This window comes from Stegostoma tigrinum, chromosome 11, assembly GCF_030684315.1.
Source record: "Stegostoma tigrinum isolate sSteTig4 chromosome 11, sSteTig4.hap1, whole genome shotgun sequence".
Taxonomy (NCBI): Eukaryota; Metazoa; Chordata; class Chondrichthyes; order Orectolobiformes; family Stegostomatidae; genus Stegostoma; species Stegostoma tigrinum.
In genome coordinates, this window is record NC_081364.1 from 28,725,300 (window position 1) to 28,745,244 (window position 19,945).

Sequence of the window (19,945 nt, forward strand, 5' to 3'; positions counted from 1 at the left end):
CTCTGGCAGTTTAGTTTTTCTGAGGAGCTTTCACTTGATTCCCAACTCTTTTGGTTTGCTGCTATCCATTTATTTTCATTTAAAAAAAGTACTTTCCACATGCTAGTGGACACAAAGTCTGATCAAGTCAGGAAAGCTGAATGAACAGCACAGGTGCAAGCTTTGTGAATTCTCTTAACCCCAATTGATCTGCCACAAAATGCTGTGTAATCCACAGCTCAGCCTCTGGCTCTGTATGCAACCCTCTTCTACAAGAAGTACTTCTGTTGTTTTTGTATTATCAAGACATATAGATGTATACTATCTAATAAAAGATAATGTAAAAAGGGTCATTGTTAAACCAATCACTTTTCCAACAATGAATCACTCATGAATCTAATTACTTGCTCATTAAACAAGTCACAATAGATTGAAATGCCTGAACCCAGGGGAAAATCGTGTTTCCTTCCCCTGACACATATAACATGAATTCTCTATCTTTTAGAAGAAATTTCAAAAACACTGTTTAATTGCAAACATGTTAGTAGAAAAATATTTATAGCAAGAATTTTTGTAAGGAATCCACAGACAGTTTATTCTGAAGAATAGCCTAAAAAATGTTGTGCAAGCATTTCATAGGTCAGAATAAATGAAAAGCTGTTCACCTTAGCAACTGTAACAATTTATTTACTGCTAATTTTTTCAACCATTCTATATTTTTAAAAATGCATAGATCATATGCTTTCAAACCATGAACCTACTTCATCTTGTAGCCTTTTTGTTACTTTTTTAAAAGAAATCCGAAAACACACTGTTCATGCTTGCTGTCCCAATACAGCTACAGGCTGACTTCAAATAACGCGGTGACTCAAGTCACACTTTCTGAATTGTAGATGCTTGATATCCACGTGCCTTCCCAATTTGTGTCTGTTGTAGTCATTCCTTTTCACATTTTCTCTCTCTTTCTGGCCTTAATGTTTCCCTTCTCAGCCCTAATAAGTTTTCGCTCCTCTTTCCATATGCTTGCACAAGCATGGCTTACTGCCTCTGCCCATCCCCATGCCTGCCTGCTGCTAGATAGCTCTACAATCTGCACACTGCTGGGCAGTCCCATGGCTTGGAATCCTGACTGCTACCCATGCTGGTCCCTGCCTTTAGCCTTTTGTCCAAGGCACAAAACTCAACCACACAATCTGTAGTTTAAATCCATGTAACTGAGCACAAGAGAGCGCGGATGCAGGAAGAAACAGGGGAAAAGAAGAAAAGTCAACATGAAAATTACATTTAGAAAGGACAGTATCCGCCCATTTGTAATGAGCAATGGCATTGAAAATCCAACAGGTGTAATTAAACATACAATGCAATTGTTAGCACTTTCTCTTAGAACTAACTATATAGCCCTCACTATCTGCAATGAAGTATTCATCAGCTGTTGCACAAGTTCCTGAAGCACACATTAAACTGCAGCCTAGAGAATAAATGATCACATACCAAAGTAGACGGGCTGGAAAAGTCTCCTCCTATGTTGGAGTCAGAACAAGTTGCGCCTGGCACCTACAGAGGAGAACAATCATTTTTTTAAAAAAAGTGTCTGAAAAGCCTCCCCTTTGAGAATTGTACAAAAATTAGAAAGCATTTTAAAACAGAAAAAAATCTCACATTGTTTCACATGAGCGTTATTCAGAATTGTTATGGAGTCATAAAGGCATTGGAGTGAAAGAGTGAAGGACTGAAAACTGGTAATAATAATTTGTTTTGTAGTAATTTTTTTATAAAATATAAATCATACACGTTTTGAAATGTGCTATATTTATTCCATGAGTACAAGATACTGTTGCAATTAGTCACAGTTAATTTTGTGGCACTGAGTGCAGGTATATTGATTGATTGATTTTATTGTCACATGTGCAGAAATACAGTGATAAGCTTTGTTTAGGAGCAGTACAGGTAGATCACAACAAGCAAAGGAGGTACAGATCAAAATGACTTAGAGGCATACAGGTTACATTGCAGGTTGCTTTATTTGAGGCTTGATTACATTCAACAGTTTGATAACAGCCAGAAAGAAGCTATTCCCGAACCTGCTGGTGTGTGTGTTCAGGTTTCTGTATCTTCTGCCTGACAGAAGAGGTTGTAAGAGATCATTACTGGGGCGTGATGGGTCTTTGATGCTGTTGGCCGCCTTTCTGCAGCAGCAGGCTGTGATAAATGGAGTCCATGGATGGAAGGTCGGCTTCCATGATAGTGCACACCACCTTCTGTAGTTTCCTATGATCCTGGGCACAGCAGTTGCCATACCAGGCCATTACGCACCCAGACAGTACACTTTCAATAGTGCATCCATACAAGTTGGTGAGGGGCCTAATGGGCGTGCCAAATTTCCTGAACTACCTGAGGAATTGTTGTGCCTTCTCGACTGTCATATTTACGTGGGAAGTCCAGTTCAGGTCATCAGTTTGGGTCACTCTGAGGAACTTGAAGCTCTTCACTCTCTCGACCTCAGTTCCATTGATGTAGATGGGGGTGTGTTCTCCTCCTTTCTTTCTCAAGTTGAAGAACAATTTTTTTAGTTTTGCTGATGTTGAGACACAGATTGTTTTCATTGCACCATGTCACCAAGCCCTTTATCTCTCTCCTGTATTTTGACTCTTTGTTGTTAGATATCCAACCCACTTCAGTGGTGTTGTCAGCAAAAACTTGTAGATAGTGTTCATTCGGAATTTGGCAACACAGTCATAGGTGTACAGGGAGTACTGTAGGGGCTGAGGACACTTCCTTAGGAGGGCTCTCTAGTGCTGACTGTTATTGTGGAGGAGGTGCAGTTACCTCCTTACATCTTTGAGGAGTAGTCACTGTACCAAACAGATGGGTTCTGTGCGGTAACTGTCTGAAATGGCAGTTGTACTTATTTTTAAAAAGAGAAAAAGAAACTTAGGCCTGACATTTCCCAAAAATCAGCCAGGTGTCAATTTCATGAAGTTTATGAAAGCTTTCTCTGTATAAGCTCTAGTGTATTTTCTGATGCTATTTTATACAGGTCACCTAATGAAGTGTGTATTACAATCCCATAGTGCAACTCTTACACTCACCACTGGCTGAAGTGCTGAGAATTTCTGGGTCTCCTGTTCCTGGCTGCATATCTGTATCCCAGGACTGGGTCAACACACTGTCAGCCAGGAATAGCCTTTCCCAGAAGCAATGTGGGAAGAATTGATAGGGATAGCTGATAGAGATAGGTTGGCAGACTCAATATACAGACAGGGATCTGCAGATCCTGATGGACGGTGGAGGAGAGGAGAACAGTCCTCTTTCCTCAGGACTGCCAGACCTTACTGGCCTGGTCTGAAGTTGCCAGAGGTCAGTCTGGTGTTCATGGTCTGAAGAAATGCTCAGCATTGCAGAAAGAATTTCTGCCCCTTGTGAGGCCAAGAGCTGCCAGTTACATCACATCCACTAACTCAGTTACTGCACTACCTTCTACAAAGGCTCAAGATCCATCACTTCCATCATTGCACGCAGCATCTCCTTCTTAAGTGACTTGTCCCACAGTTTTTCTCATGGTCCCATGAATAATATGGTGAAAGGGGAAAATGGTGTTTGAGTTTGAGTTTATATCTTGCATATGTGACAACAATAAATCAATGAGAAGTGTTGGTTTGTGTGCTCTGCAGTTCGATTGTACTTTGTGCGGTACATCGGGGTAGCAGAACACTGTTACAGCCGCAGAGAAAAAGAGATCGATATTACATTTGAGAGGTCTGTTCAATAGTCGGATAACAGCAGGGAATCTGTTCTTGAACCTATTCTTACATATATTCAAAGTTTTATATCTTTTACCTGACAAAAGTAGGTAGAAGAGAGTATAACCGTGGTGGGAGGGGTGTTTGCTAGCTCATATTGGTTGCTGTCCTGAGGCAGCAGGAATTATAGATGGTATCAATGGATGGAAGGCTGGTTTGCCTGATGGACTGGGCTGTGTTCATAACTCCCTGTAGTTTCTTGAGCTATTGGGAAGAGCAGTAAACAAACCATGCTGTGATGCATCCAGATATAAATTTTAAAAAACTGAGACAAAGGAGCCAATGTCTGAAGGGGAAGGGGTGAAATGTGAAGTTCAACTGATTTGATTAACCTTTTAAGGACTGGCATGAGGTTTGCTTGCAGTAATCAAAGTTTGAGTGATCTTTAACTCCTAAGATCTGGTTATCTAAATTTCAAGGCTAATACAGTGTAACTGTGCTGTTGTTTAAGGAAATGAACAGACAGAAACCTGCAAGATGGTGCTCAATGTAAGAATGACCTTACCAATTTAATATTCAAAGTTATTCTTAAATTAGTAACAAACATGCCATAAAGGCTAGTTGCTTAAAAATAAGAGGTTGGCAGAGTTGAGATTATTGATTTGTTACAAGAACAAAAATGGAAAATTGTTGGTAAAATTCAGGAAGTCTGGCAGCAGTGGAGAGAAAGAGAGTCAATGTTTTGGGTCTAGTGGCCATTCTTCAGAACCGTTCATGATGTTCAGATCCAGAATTCTGTCATTGTGGATGTCTTCAAATCTGTAGTATATTACAAGTATAGGTTTTCACATTCCCTTTCTGGATCTTTTCCAGTCCAGAAACTACATCATACCCGGGAAGAACGTATTCTTTTGTTTTCAAATTAACTTGTGCAGATAGCTTACAGCAAATGTGAGGCAGGCAGGACCTGAACTAAGACCTTCTGAACCAGAGATAAGGCCACTGCCATTGTACCACATGGGTCCTAAAATAGCTTCGTTCTTTAAAAAAAATTATAACCCACTACTAATTTGCCAAAATCAAGAACTTTTAGTTGTTATTTTTAAATCAACCTTTTCAGCTATATTACAATACACCTCCAGGGCAAGTGGGTCTTGTCTCTAGGCTTTCTCCCTCAGAAGAGAGATATACCCTACAAGAAATCTGTTCTCCGTTTCTTATTTTTAAAAAGACTTTGCTGTATCCATTGCTACTTCTTTTAATTGCATTGATGTTGAGCATCTGTCAACATCTCAGGTGTTAAACTCTTAACTGAGTAGCTCACAGCTAAGATGTGGCCAATGTTTTCAGTTCGGGATATATAGTTTGCAATGTTCATCTCTGTTATTGAGATCAAAATTTTTGGGTAAAGTAAAAGGAGAGTTCATTGTCATAGTTTCCCAATGTTCTAACTTGTTCACCAAAGACTACTTTTCATGGATTTAACTGTCTAATGCATTATGGGTACTTCAAAATTGTTTCTACTTACAGGGGAATCTGGAGGATATTCTTCATCTCTTGAAAATGAACTGTTAAAAGCCTTGTTGAATGTTTCACTGTTCTGCTTGTGCTTTTCAATTGTAGCTTGGATAACCTAATAAAAATCACCATGGGTTCATAAGACTGCCAAAAATAACCATGGACTTATCTATAATTAAAAGCAAAGTATTTTACAGCATGTTACAAACCTGAAACCAATCTTTCCTTTCTTCCTCAGTCCTTAAAAATATAATATTTTTGAGGATTAATTATACTGATTAGTAGCACTGAACTCTACTCTTGACATTAAGCATTCAAAAAATCAAACAAGCATTAACCTTTTTGGGAAATATTTTTGATAGATTACAATATTTCTTTACTAAAATGAATGAAATTTGTAAAACAATCAAAATGATGATTTAAAACATTTCGTCTACCTGGTCTGAAGTTCTAAGGAGCGTTGTTTTCCTATTATTGTAAATGTATGAGTCACGTTCGACTTCGCAATTTCTTGGACCTGAGGAACAGAGTTGTATTTTTCCCAAATATTGCAAAAAAATTAATCTCATTTGCAAAACATTATTAAACCAATAAATGCGACAAACCTGCATGCCAGCAATGTCAATCCTTTCTCTCACACTGAATTTCTGTCCCATCAGTCGAAGCTTTGGTACACAGTAAAGAACCATATTGTTGAACTAGAGGTAAAAATATTCAATTTAGAATTGTACCCATCTATCACATTCAGGTGTTACAGCACAGAGTACCGAAATGTGAAGATCTGCTGCTAGTGGTAGACAGATTAAAATATTGTCTGTATTTTGGCAAAGAGAGTAATCGATGCGCATGTTAAACTATTACGCAAAGTTTAATATCAATTATACAAATAAATTGTGAGGTCAGTAATCCAAGTATCCAGATATTGTACTTGGCCTTCACAAAGTTAGCAACAGGACACAAGTCAAAAGCTAGCCGAACTCGTCCTCACCCTCAACAACTTCCCTTTCGATTCCTCCCACTTCCTACAGACAAAGGGGGTGGCCACGGATACCTGCATTGGCCCCAGCTATGACTGCCTCTTTGTAGGTTACGTGGAACAGTCCATCTTCCGCACCTACACAGGCCCCAAACCCCATCTCTTCCTCCGTTACATTGATGACTGTATCGACGCCGCCTCTTGCTCCCCAGAGGAGCTCGAACAGTTCATCCACTTCACCAAAAACTTCCACCCCAACCTTCAGTTCACCTGGGCCATCTCCAGCACATCCCTCACCTTCCTGGACCTCTCAGTCTCCATCTCAGGCAACCAGCTTGTAACTGATGTCCATTTCAAGCCCACCGACTCCCACAGCTACCTAGAATACACCTCCTCCCACCCAACCTCCTGCAACAATTCCATCCCCTATTCCCAATTCCTCCACCGTATCTGCTCCCACAATGAGGCATTCCACTCCCGCACATCCCAGATGTCCAAGTTCTTCAAGGACTGCAACTTTCCTCCCACAGTGGTCGAGAACGCCCTTGACCGCGTCTCCCGCATTTCCCGCAACACATCACTCACACACCGCCCCCGCCACAACCGCCCCAAGAGGAACCCCCTCATTCTCACACACCACCCCAACAACCTCCGGATACAACGCATCATCCTCTGACACTTCCGCCATCTACAATCCAAACCCACCACCCAAGACATTTTTCCATCCCCACCCTTGTCTGCTTTCCGGAGAGACCACTCTCTCCGTGACTCCCTTGTTCGCTCCACACTGCCCTCCAACCCCACCACACCCGGCACCTTCCCCTGCAACCGCAGAAAATGCTACACTTGCCCCCACACCTCCTCGCTCACCCCCATCCCAGGCCCCAAGATGACTTTCCATATTAAGCAGAGGTTCACCTGCACATCTGCCAATGTGGTATACTGTTATCCATTGTACCCGGTGTGACTTCCTCTACATTGTGGAAACCAAAGCGGAGGCCTGGGGACTGCTTTGCAGAACACCTCCGCTCGGTTCGCAATAAGCAACTGCACCTCCCAGTCGCGAACCATTTCAACTCCCCCTCCCATTCTTTAGATGACATGTCCATCATGGGCCTCCTGCAGTGCCACAATGATGCCACCCGAAGGTTGCAGGAACAGCAACTCATATTCCGCTTGGGAACCCTGCACCCCAATGGTATCAATGTGGACTTCACAGCTTCAAAATCTCCCCTTCCCCCACCACATCCCAAAACCAGCTCAGCTCTTCCCCCTCCCCCCACTGCATCTCAAAACCAGCCCAGCCTGTCTCTGCCTCCCTAACATGTTCTTCCTCTCACCCATCCCTTCCTCCCACCTCAAGCCGCACCTCCATTTCCTACCTACTTACCTCATCCCACCTCCTTGACCTGTCAGTCTTCCCTGGACTGACCTATCCCCTCCCTACCTCCCCACTTATACTCTCCTCTCCACCTATCTCCTTTTCTCTCCATCTTCAGTCCACCTCCTCCTCTCTCCCTATTTATTCCAGAACCCTCACCCCATCCCCCTCTCTGAAGAAGGGTCTAGGCCCGAAACGTCAGCTTTTGTGCTCCTGAGATGCTGCTTGGCCTGCTGTGTTCATCCAGCTTCACACTTTATTATCTTGGATTCTCCAGCATCTGCAGTTCCCATTATCACAAGTCAAAAGCTAGTTTTCTCAATTCAAAGAAAAAAAAATTACACACGGCATGTGAAGTATTTTACATATAGTCATTTGAAATGCCTTTCACAATTTTTCAAATAACAATGCATTGGCTAAGTCACTAAACCAATCAGTAAATTAAGTGCAATGCATCCCTTGAAGTCACTTTTGGCATTTTCTTTGGATTAACTCTCACTTCTGAGTCACAAGAATATGGACGCAAGTCCCACTCCCACTTCAGTACAGCACTATTTTACTATAATGCAATGTTTACTTTATGTTAAGTGCTGCAAATGAAGGAGGAAAATAGGAAAACCAAGTTAGTTTTGAAACTTCATAATTCAAATCCTTCTGCCTCTTCTTACTTTAGACCCCATTTCAGTTGAGCAAATTTTATTTCTAAATAATTCATGGGATGTGGGCATCACTTGCTAGGCCCACACCTACTCACTCAATAAGATTGTAGTGAGTTGCTTTTTTGAACTTCTGTAATCTATCCCAGGCACACAAGGTGTTGCATGGGTAGGTACATCCCCTGTGTTGTTAGGACATGGATTCCAGGATTTTTTTGTCAGCAAGAGTGAAGAAGCAACAATATAGATCCAAGTCAGGATAATTTGGAGTTTGAAGGGGAACTTGTAGGTGATGGTGTTCCTGTGTATCTTCAGCTCTTTTCCTTCTAGGTGATCGGGGTCATGGTTTTGGAGATGCCATTGAAGGAGGCTGGGTGGGTTGGAACATTGCATCTTGTACAGGGGGTAAATACTGTCACCACCATTCATTGGTGGTGAACGGAGTGAATGTTAAAGGGAGTGGATAAGGTGCCAATCAAAAAAGCTGTGTGGATTGTGCTGAGTTTCTCAAGTGCTGTTGGAGTTGCACCAGTCAAGGAGTATTTAATCGCATTACTGATTCGTGCCTCATAGATAATGGATAGACCTGGCATAGGGTGGGGGAATTACAATGAGTTACTTACCTCAGAATTAGTAGCCTGCTCTTAAAGCTATTGTTTGCATGTCTGGTCCAGGTCAATTTTGTATCAATGGTAAGTGATAATATTGATATCAAAGGATTCAATAACATTTTCTCACACTGTGTCATGACACAGCGACAGATAGCTGAATCAAATCAGCCTTTCTACCTCTATGTTCATAACACAGTAAAATTAAAACTTTCAAAGACCCTCAAAATTGACCCCAGTGCTTCCTAACCAAATTTGTGAATAACCAATCCCAGATTTTAAAAATGATCAATTCTTGACACTAGTTTGTGGCTTAAACAAAAGAACCAGCAATTTACTAACCATTTAAAATTAAGAGGAGCAAAATTAAACCACAAAGTAAGCTCAATAACAAGGTGTACAGCTGGATGAACACAGCAGGCCAAACAGCGTCTCCGCTTCTTTGACCTGTCTGTTTCCTCTCCACCTATTTTCTCCTGTATCCATTTTCGATTTGCCTCCCCCCTCTCCCTATTTATTTTAGAACACCCTTCCCGCCCCCCATTTCTGAAGGCGGGGTCTAGGCCCGAAACGTCAGCTTTCCTGTTCCGACGATGCTGCTTGGCCGGCTGTGTTCATCAGCTCTACCCCTTGTTATCTCAGATTCTCCAGCATCTGCAGTTCCTATCATCTCTGACACAAAGTCAGCTAATTTGTCTACATTTTAAACTTAAAATCTGTGTTAAAGCCCCATTCACACAATAATTATTCAAACAAACACAGTTAAGGGATAAATAAAAGAAAATAACAAGACTAACCAGACTTACTTAAGTAATTTTCACAATGCTTAGGCAGGCATAAATGTTGGTTTATTGGCTGATTTTTCTATTCTCTGCACTTCCAAGAGCTGCTCATGGGAAGTTAGTCAGGATGCTTTCAAATCTACATGCTGCATCATCAAGAGCCAGATTCCTCCACACAGAAAACAGTTCAAAAACCCAATTCAAACTCTGACCTTTCCATAACTGATTATCTTCTCCTCCACCAAGTCCCAGTTACCATACAACATATGCCATCTGCTTGAGCTTAATGATCTTTTCCAGACTTGCTGGAACCAATTCCTGGGTAACAGCCAACTTCTATCTGTTTAAACCAAATGCTCTTCCACAGTGACAAAGTATTTGATCAGGAACCAACCTAGCATTGACTTGCAGGCCTGGCCTCAAGAATAAACAAAAAAAAATCATTTGGTCTGTTCTGCTTTTAACACAAGCAGTCCAAATGTCATCTTCACCTCACAGTTCCCAGCTCCCAGCTCCAAACCAAGATTTTTCTTTCATCAATCAGCAAGGGCTGTAACAATGGGCATTGTTTGTCTGTTGCATAGTGCAAACGTTACATGCTCCTTATCCTCCTAAACAGAAATTTTCTTGCTTCATGTGGCACAGGTTGCTCGAGTATCTGAAGAACACAAATAGTGTACCATATTGTGTAACCATCAACAACCATTTCTGACCTTTTGATGGTGGGAAGCCTCATGCTTTCTAAATTTGCATGCAGAAGTTTCTTATTGAACTTCACACAGAAATTTTGAATATATAAATCAGAGGTTTGTGCCACACAGATTTTTAATAATATTTTAAACAGCAGAGTCACTTGCAACAAATACCCAACTGTCAAGTGTCAAATTATATCCCACCTTCTCTTCGTCTGCCAACGGAATGACTGGTATATTTGCTGTTAAAAATACTCATTAATCAACTTGATACCTTGAGTAAAGGGGCACTGGTTGCTGAAATGTAAAATGAGTGGTTTAGTTGGCTTACCAGGAACAGGTACCGGTCTTGAGCTGACCCATTCTTAGCTGACAGCTTTTGGATGTGGCCCTCTTTTATAAGTTCATTGGCAGGATTAACAATGTCTGCTTCACCTCCAAGCCTTTCATATACCTCCAATAATTTGTGCATTTTTTCCTATTGATACAAAACATTGCACTCAACAACTTTACAGTCAATGTATCAAACATTTTGGTAAACTAACTTGTGTAATTTTCTGTCCTGAAGGAGGCAACAAATATATGGAGTGCTTAATCTTTATTTACTTTGTAGAATTTTTATAAAGTTTGAGATCGTGAATCTGTGTGCAAAGTTATGCTGTTCTTATGCCATGGACTGTTATGAGAACAATTTTTCCATTTATTGTATCTTATAAGTTTAAGAAACTTTTTAAAAGGCATTTCTGAAAAGCCTCACACTTTCTAAATTCATATGCAAAAGATTCTTATAGAATTTCACACAGAAATTTCAAATACATTAGTCAGAAACTTTGTGCCACATGGATTTTTAATAAATATTTTAAACAGCGTCACTTCTAATCAAAATACTACACGTCTCATATTACCCTTCATTTGGTCTTTACTTTAGGTTAATTTATCTGTAATTTTCTAAGTCACATCAACATTTCTCACATTTAAATAAGTCTTCGACAAAATATTGTTCAACATCCTACATATGGATTTAACACAACAAGCTTGTTTTGGTCTTTGGAACGGACCCACGAGAATGATAGCATCTACATAGCCTTTCAACAATCGGTGCCTAAAACAATGAGCTCCTGTACAGACAGTTGGTAATTATGAACCCACCAGAATCTGGTGCACAAGTACTGTACAAGCCACTCTGTAGGTGTAATCTGGATACATTCTAACCTCTTCTCCTTTCATGGCTCAGAAATTTCTTCCTGTTCTGCTTGATGATATCTCATTCAACCGAGTTAACTTTCAATTTTCAAACCTCTTTTCTATTTTCAAAATATTAATTTTGTAAAGTCAGCAATTAACAAGCCAGATAGATGAAATCAATATGTTGATACCAATTCAAGGTTAGTCCTGGTTATCACTGAATATGGCAATGGCACATCTCCATGTTATAGGTGCTAAATGAATAAAAGTTTCTCATGTATTGTCATTCACATCTTTGTCATTTTTCTATACTTGGTTGCACTTACAACTATTTGTTAAAAGTAGTCCGCTCCACACTCCCCTCCAGCCCCACCACACCTGGTACTTTTCCCTGCAACCACAGGAAGTGCTACAGCTGCCCTTACAACTCCCCCATCACCCCCATCCCAAGCCCTGAGACGACATTCCACATCAAACAGATGGTCACCTGCACATTGCTAATGTGGTATACTGTATCCGCTGTTCCAGATGTGGCCTCCCCTACATTGGGGAAACCAAGCGGAGGCTTGGGGACTGCTTTGTGGAACACCTACACTCGGTTCGCAACAAACAACTGCACCTCCCAGTCGCGAACCATTTCAACTCCCCCTCCCATTCCTGAGACGACGTATCCATCCTGGGCCTCCGGCACCGCCACAATGACGTCAGCCGAAGGTTGCAGGAACAGCAACTCATATTTCACTTGAGAACCCTGTAGCCCAATGGTATCAATGTGGACTTCACAAGCTTCAAAATCTCCCCTCCCCCGACCGCATCCCAAAACCAGCCCAGCTTGTCCTCGCCTCTCTAACTTATCCTTCCTCCCACCTCAAGCCCCACCTGCCCATCCTCCCTCGACTGACCTATCTCCTCCCTACCTCCCCACCTACACTCACCTTTACTGGCTCCATCCCCGCCTCTTTGACCTGTCCGTCTCCTCTCCACCTATCTTATCCTCTATCCATCTTCTATCCGCCTCCCCCTCTCCCCCAATTTATTTCAGAATCCCCTTCCCCGCCCCCATTTCTGAAGGAGCGTCTAGGCCCTAAATGTCAGCTTTCCTGCTCCTCTGAAGCTGCTTGGCATGCTGTGTTCATCCAGCTCTACACCTTGTTATCTCAGATTCTCCAGCATCTGCAGCTCTTACTATATTTGCTAAAAGTGCTTTGCAAATGGGATATGAAAGTTATCAACCAACAGGAATACTAACTCAATTTTTCCTGCAGGTACCTCTCCGATTATTGTAATAATTACTGCTACCAAAACTCGTTGTTGAAATGACCTTGTGAAATTGATAAAAACTGAACGAACTGTGGATGCTGTAAATGAGAAGCAAAAACAGAAATTGCAGAAAAGCTCAGCAGGTCTGGCATCAAATGTGAAGAGAAATCAGCTTTACGCTTTGGGACCGGTGACTGTTCTGAGGAAGGGTCACTGGATCTGAAACGTTAACATCTGTGAAGAGAAATCAGAGTTACCACACCTGATGAGCTTTTCTGAAATTGGTATCAGGTGCCTGACAGATTTCTGACTAATTCAAACTTACAGGCATCTGAACAACTTTCATAATGTGAAAAGTGGAAGTGTGAAAACAAAATTTGCAAACAAGCATGTAACCTTGCATTAAAACATTCTCACAGTAATTTAGTTCCTGCAAAAATTGGCTGCTTGAATTCTGCTGCATTTCCCAGTTCACCTTTTGTTCTTTTAGGTCATGACCAAATGAAGATGCTCAACTAATTAACACCCCCCCAACTGCAACAATGACACACTAGTTCATAATTTTTCCTGCACAGAACCTTGATAAGTCTTACAGGCATTCATTGTTGACAGACAGTTAGAATGATCACTGCACATTAAATCAGTGCACTGAAATTTCCAAACTATATCAATGCCATCATGCCTGGCTACTAGACAAAGAGCAGCTTCTAATTTCCTTTTTTCATTGAGCGTAATGTTGTAAATGACAGAAAAATAATGGGATAAGACAAGAAAAGGACAAAGTGATGGAAATACTCAGATCAGACAGCATCTGTGGAGAGAAAATGATTGTGTTTCGGATCTAGGACCATCTGCCAACAGCCTGAAATATTAACCCGGTTTCTTTCTCCACAGATGCTGTCTTTTGAGTTGAGTATACTTATTTATTTCAGATTTCCAGCATATATTGTAGTATGCTTTTGTATGAGAATGAACTGGAAGTTGTGGCAATGCTTATGCATGGTACTGCTGGTCATGAGAGATGTTTTAGTGCTTGAAAGTCATATCTTGTTTTGCTACACTTCACGGTCTGCTTCATTTTCCTGGGACCATTTCCCACCACTCTGTGTGGCCTGCTCTTTGGATCCCTTTACACTACTACATGCTTTTCTTCACAAAAGACAAATAGCTTGCTGGAAAAGCACAGCAGATCTAGCAGAACTGAGGAAGGGGCATTCAACCTGAAATATTAACTCTGATTTCTTTTCACAGGTGCTGCCAGAGCTGCTGAGCATTTCCAGCAATTTCTGCGTTTGTTTCCAATTTACTGCATCTATAGTTCTTTCAGTTTTTACATGCTTTTCCCCTTCTATCCTTACTGTAGTCTACTGCTTAGTTCATAGTGAAGTTACATTGTATATATAGATTAGATACTTGACTGTCCCCAACAAATGCACTGCAATCTCAAACATCAGATTTTCAAACATTTAAATGATGCAACTTGAGTAGTATGTTATTTCATACTTCCGATTCTGTCCAGTGCGCTGATTTGTATGTGACAGAGACAGGATAGATAACGATAAATATGAAATTGGTTAAACACTACATCAGTGACCTGCAGAGGGCAATGTGCACAGATAATTAGTCTTCTAAATATCTTTAAAACTACTCCCAGTTAAGCAAAGATGTGAATATAAAGATCTGATTTATGAGATAATAGCTAACTTGGTACAAAATTTTTTTTGTATTTTGTTGTTGTGCTTGTAGACAATTTTTGGGGAACATGTAGATAATTTGTTTCAATGCACAGGTCCTTATGCGCAGGGAGTTAACAGGTTGTTGCATGTTTGCATAGCCTGACAACTTAAGAGAGAGCATTACTAGTGGGTGTTGTTTCAGGAGAACACAGAAAACATACTTTAAAGCTAATAGTCTCCACTATAAATTGTACAACATACTTAATGCACTCAAAATACATCATTTTAGCTTCTAAAAAAGAAAAGAATTCTTTGTTATCCTTGCACGGAAACCAGAGATAGAAGAGGTGCCACAATTTCTTTTATGCTTCAGATAAATCAAAAAAATCACCTTTGTTTCATCAAAATAACCTACAATGTTAAGGCAAGGTACCCGAAAAGAATTTAAATCAGGTTTGCTCTTGTTAGGCTTTCATAAAAGTACTATAACATGAACCTTTACCTACTAGTCCTCACATTGTTAAGAATAACAGCAACTGTGCTGCTACATTACAGGAACATAGAGGGTGTGCCAAATATATGTCCCACAATCAACAGGAAATAGCAATCATTTCCTGGTCTTATATCTGACTATTGTGAGTCATTAATCTGAGAAAGGGAAGGAAACAAGACTCTAAAAACTGTAAAGAAACAGTTAAAATGTTGTTTGTTAGACAGTTGAGCCTGTGAATATAGCAGCTAATTGCTTTTCCACTACCGAAGGGTTAGCCCTCTAGATAAATGTATCTACATTTTTAACTTATGGAGTGAAATGTGAACTATTATAAAAGTTCCAAATATTACAAGTTTTCATAGTAACAGTCCCAGTCACATAGTTCACTTTCACAGTACAAAAACATGAAATATTTGTAGATGTATGCAGGAAATGTGATGTAATAGCTTCTTTACTGCTAAATTTGAGAGTCCTCGTGGATTTCAACAGTTAATACATTTCTGAAAAAGCAAGCATAAGAATCTGCAAAATCCGAAGATATCCCAGTTTAAAGAGTGATGGAAAGTGAACGTAGTCATTAATGAAAATTGCCTCAAACTAATTTTGTTCTTTACATTAAAAGGACCAAGGTGACAGACCATAAAATGCAAGAATATTTTCAACGATAACAAATCAAGCACGGGCGTACAAGAGAGGTCATTTTACTTTCTTATTGGGATCTGAATATTTAGTTGTCAATAGAAAGTACAGAATGCAATGATGAAGATGTAAAACACACCACAACAATTTTCTCACCATTTTCCGAATTGCCACATTGGAATGGTTAGCTGCTGTTGAAATAAGTTCCAATGATTCTGAAATGTAAGAATGTCTATTCAGTCTATCGAATAAACAATTTATGAATATTCACAGCTTTAAACAGCTCCATTTTAAAAAAATACTTGGCCATTTATTTAAAAAGTGGAGCTTGGGTAAGAAAGTGAAAATAAGGCGAGCAGCGATTGTATTGAATGACTGAGTACGCAGGGGCACATGGACTGCTTCTGCTCTGACTTCATACATTCTAAGAACTAACTTGAATTTCTTTCCCTTTCTCCTCTCATCCAATTCAGCTTTCTCAAGGCATTCACTTATTTTAAGCTATGGATTTGTGGACATTAGATACCCCTTGATATCTCATCCAACTTGCCACTTTAGACTTGAGTGTCAATGGTGAGCATTTAAAGACTAATTCACTGTGAAAAGTCTCATATTTGAGCCATTAAGGCTGAAGATAAATACTGTCAGGCTACAGACAAAGCAAAAATAGCAGCAATTAGAAATTAAGTCATCTGACTCATCACATCTTTTATTTCCTATTTCAGAAATTACATTGACAATATTACAAGTGTTTATACTCATATTTTGTTTGATTTAGGAAAATATTTATTTCCTTTTTAAGCATTTTAATTAGTTCCTGCATAAATTGCTCATTTTTAATCTTTGTCCTTAACATTATTTCTGGATAAATATTACAAGTGATCAGCATACATGTTGCTTACACAAACAAACTGAATTTGGAGGTTCAGTGAAAATTGGTCAAAAATCCAGAAAGTATCAGGGCAATTGAATCTAAGGAGGCAGCTCAAAATAAGCAAAGCAATTTACATTTTTTTCCTCTTTATCCTTTCACAGGATGCAATTACTGCTGGAAGTGCTCGGGTTTGTGGCCCATCCCTAGCTTCCCTGGAACTGAATAGCTTGCTAGGCCATTTCAGAGGCCAGTTAAGATTCAGCCACATTGTTGTGGATCAGGGAGTCACGTGTAGGTGAGGATGGCAGATGTTGTTCCCTAAAGGACATTAGTGAATCAAGTTTTTTTTTGAAAAAAAAAGGATGGCGGCTTCCCCATTGCAAGGGATAAGTCCAGATGTATTAATTGACTTTAAATTCCACCAGCTGTTGTTGTGGGACTTGATTCTGTATCCCCAGAGCAATAGCCCTGGCCCTCTGGCATTGTTCTGAGGAAGGGACACCGGACCTGAAACTCTGATTTCTGTTCACAGATGCTGCCAGACCTGCTGCGCCTTTCCAGCAACTTCTGTTTTTGCCTCTGGCTTGCTAGTCCAGTCATGTTACCACCGCCCCACCACTCTCCTTAATGAAAACAAGTATTGCCAGTAAATATTGTAAAGTCAATTCTGTGTACCACCTAAGCACAATTACCCAATTATAATTATACTCATGGTCATTTCCTTCCACAGTTCATGTTCTTCTTTGTGCCATATTTACTGAAGAACATTTGCTGCCCAATATTAAGACATGATTATTATTTCAGGAATACTGTTTATATTTACTGCAAACTTATGCAAAAAAAAAGACTTCAGATCTAAATAATGTGTCATTGACTACTGACTGAATAGTCAACTATTTCCATTTGAAACAGACTTATTTCTTACTCTCTGCGTCTTTCCTATCCTCAGAATCCTCAGGCAGTTTCTTTAAATAATCTTTCAGAAGTAGTTCATAACGGGGAATGCGTTGCACTGGTTCCAACATGTGATGTTGCAATGTCAGATTACCACAAACGTCTTGCTTCTGTTAAATGTATGAAACATATTAATCAAATAATGCATCTCAAATAAGTAACAGCAGTGACAAGTAACATCAGTAACATCATTTTGGGTGTTTTACCCAGTAAGCGGCTAAGGATTAACATTGCTTTTCATTTTTGAGTCTCTGGTTCAGTGACTAGACTACCGAAAGCAGCCTCATTTTCAGATGTTTACAAATTTTCCTACTCCTGGAGTATCGTAGGAAACCATTTTGCTCTGCTTTGCCAACAGAGCAGAGAGTTGGAATCGTGAGAACCTGTCATCAGCCATTTCACCAAACATGCTGGTTTAGCCAGATGGTTATTTAATGAGTCACTTGCTAGTTTCAGTAGGGAACATCGATGTTCTATGTGGTCTTCACACATAAAACCTGCCATATTCCATTGTTTAGTAACAAATATGATTCTCCATTAAGCTGTGGTATTTAGTTTATTAACTGGTGAGTGTAGAGTTAGCTCAACCTGTTCATCATTTCAAGAAAATATCCCCTGACTCTTCTTAATCTTTAATTTACATTGCTTGTATTTTCAACTTCAAAATTTTGTCTCATCATTTTTTTTGAGGAGTATATTTATTGCCTGGCACTTTTAAAAGGAAAGGTAATGTATTCTTCGCAACACCTTGGTAACTATCCTGATTTTTGGGAAAACCATCCTATTGACTGCCTCTTAATCATTGCTCTTAGCAATTTCTTTCTCCTATGCAAGGACTACAGCTTTTTAAAACTGTAACCTATTTTTCCTAATCATCCTGTTCAGAGACATTATTACACACTTCTAGGGCAGGTGGGACTTGAACCTAGGTCTCTTTGTCCAGAGGTAGGAACACTATCACTGTGCCACAAGAGGGTACCTCCAGAACTATTCCTTATGAGAAGCTTAATCGGTATCAGAATAATTATGAACTGAATTCAGCTGGTAGCACTTATTAAAGGGTCAAAAGCTTGAGTGAAAATTCAACTTCAAAACTTGATGCAGAACTGTGTTATAGTAAACATCTTGCTGTGGTACTATCAGCATTACTATCATAGGCCATTTGGCCCACCAAGTCCACATCAACTCTCTGAACAGCACCCCACCCAGACCCACCCCATCAGCCTATCCCTGTAACCCTGTATTACCCATGGCTAATCCACATAGTCTATACATCCTTGTACACCCTGGGCAATTTGACATGGCCACTCAAACCTAACCTGTACATCTTGGACTGTGGGAGGAAACCCACAGAGGGCACACAGAGGGAACCCAAGCCGACTTGGGGAAAACATGCAAACCCCACACAAGCAGTCACCCAAGGCTGGGATTGAACCTGTGTCCCTGGCTCAGTGAAGTAGCAGTGCTAACCACTGAGCCAGTTAGTTCCTTTGGTTAAGATTAAACCTCAGTTTAATCTCCGATTAACCTGCTTCAATAACTTGGGCTGATATTGAAGCTCCCATTGCATAATTAAAAACGCAGGGGCTCTCCTTGTTTCCAGGCCAAAATTCTAACCTCAACCAACAGACCAAACGAATTCATCTCATGGTTGATGGTGACAACAATTGCTGCATTTACCTATAGAACTTTATTCACTGCACATCTGAGATCATAATATGTGAAGGACTTTGAACTATGGCTATAATATCTGAAAAAGTACTGCTATGACTGCCTTCTTCTATGTTAAATGAAAATACCCTCGAATTTTTTTTAATCTGAGTGTCAAAGTTGGGTGACAAAGAAACTACCAATCTGGAACACCACCTGCTAAACAAAATCATTGATCTGATTCACCAACACAGTGAGGAGTGATTTTAAACGGGAACAAACATCCAGGAAACTCCATTGGGTTTATTACTTGCTTATTTGGCATAACCAGAAGTCCATAACATTTAATTGCCAAATGAAATTTAAACACAGATAAAGTGCCCTTGAGGCGCAGTGGTAGTGTCTCAACCTCTATGATGGAAGGCCTGGATTCAAGTTTCACTTGTTCCGGGTGTGTGCAACGCAAATGTCTGAACCGGTTGAATAAAATAAAATCAATTTCTTGTCCCAGAATGGGCATGTGCAGGGTGTAGAACAGCTATTGAGGGTGAAGGTTAAGTGGGTATTTATTTCTGCCAGTTTTCAGACAAATGGTGGGACTTGGCCACTCTCTAAGAAATATCATGGGGGTTCTAATAGCTATTACTAAAATATATATTCATTATTGGAGCACAACTTACCAGAAGACCAACACATCATTAAAGAAAGTGGGAAATCAAGTGGAGCATGGTGGCTGCCTCACAGCTCCAGGGACCCAGGTTCGATTCCACCCTCCGGCGGCTGTCTTTGTGGAATTTGCACATTCTCCCATGTCTGTGTGGGTTTCCTCCAGGTGCTCCAGCTTTCTCCCACATTCCAACGATGTGCAAAGTAGGTGGATTG

At 40.3% G+C, this 19,945-nt stretch overlaps 1 protein-coding gene across 6 annotated transcripts in view; it reads right to left on the minus strand.

The window, feature by feature from the left end:
• fgd (faciogenital dysplasia) overlaps positions 1 to 19,945 on the minus strand; it is a 227,545-nt gene that overhangs the window by 27,474 nt on the left and 180,126 nt on the right. For all 6 annotated transcript variants that reach the window (XM_059649869.1, XM_059649874.1, XM_059649873.1 and 3 more), the window contains 8 exons: positions 17,385 to 17,523; positions 15,742 to 15,800; positions 10,664 to 10,810; positions 5,843 to 5,935; positions 5,675 to 5,754; positions 5,447 to 5,477; positions 5,248 to 5,352; positions 1,471 to 1,533 (listed from right to left, as the gene is read on the minus strand). In XM_059649869.1, coding sequence (XP_059505852.1) covers positions 1,471 to 1,533; positions 5,248 to 5,352; positions 5,447 to 5,477; positions 5,675 to 5,754; positions 5,843 to 5,935; positions 10,664 to 10,810; positions 15,742 to 15,800; positions 17,385 to 17,523 — 717 coding nt within the window. The remainder of the gene's footprint in view (positions 1 to 1,470; positions 1,534 to 5,247; positions 5,353 to 5,446; positions 5,478 to 5,674; positions 5,755 to 5,842; positions 5,936 to 10,663; positions 10,811 to 15,741; positions 15,801 to 17,384; positions 17,524 to 19,945) is intronic.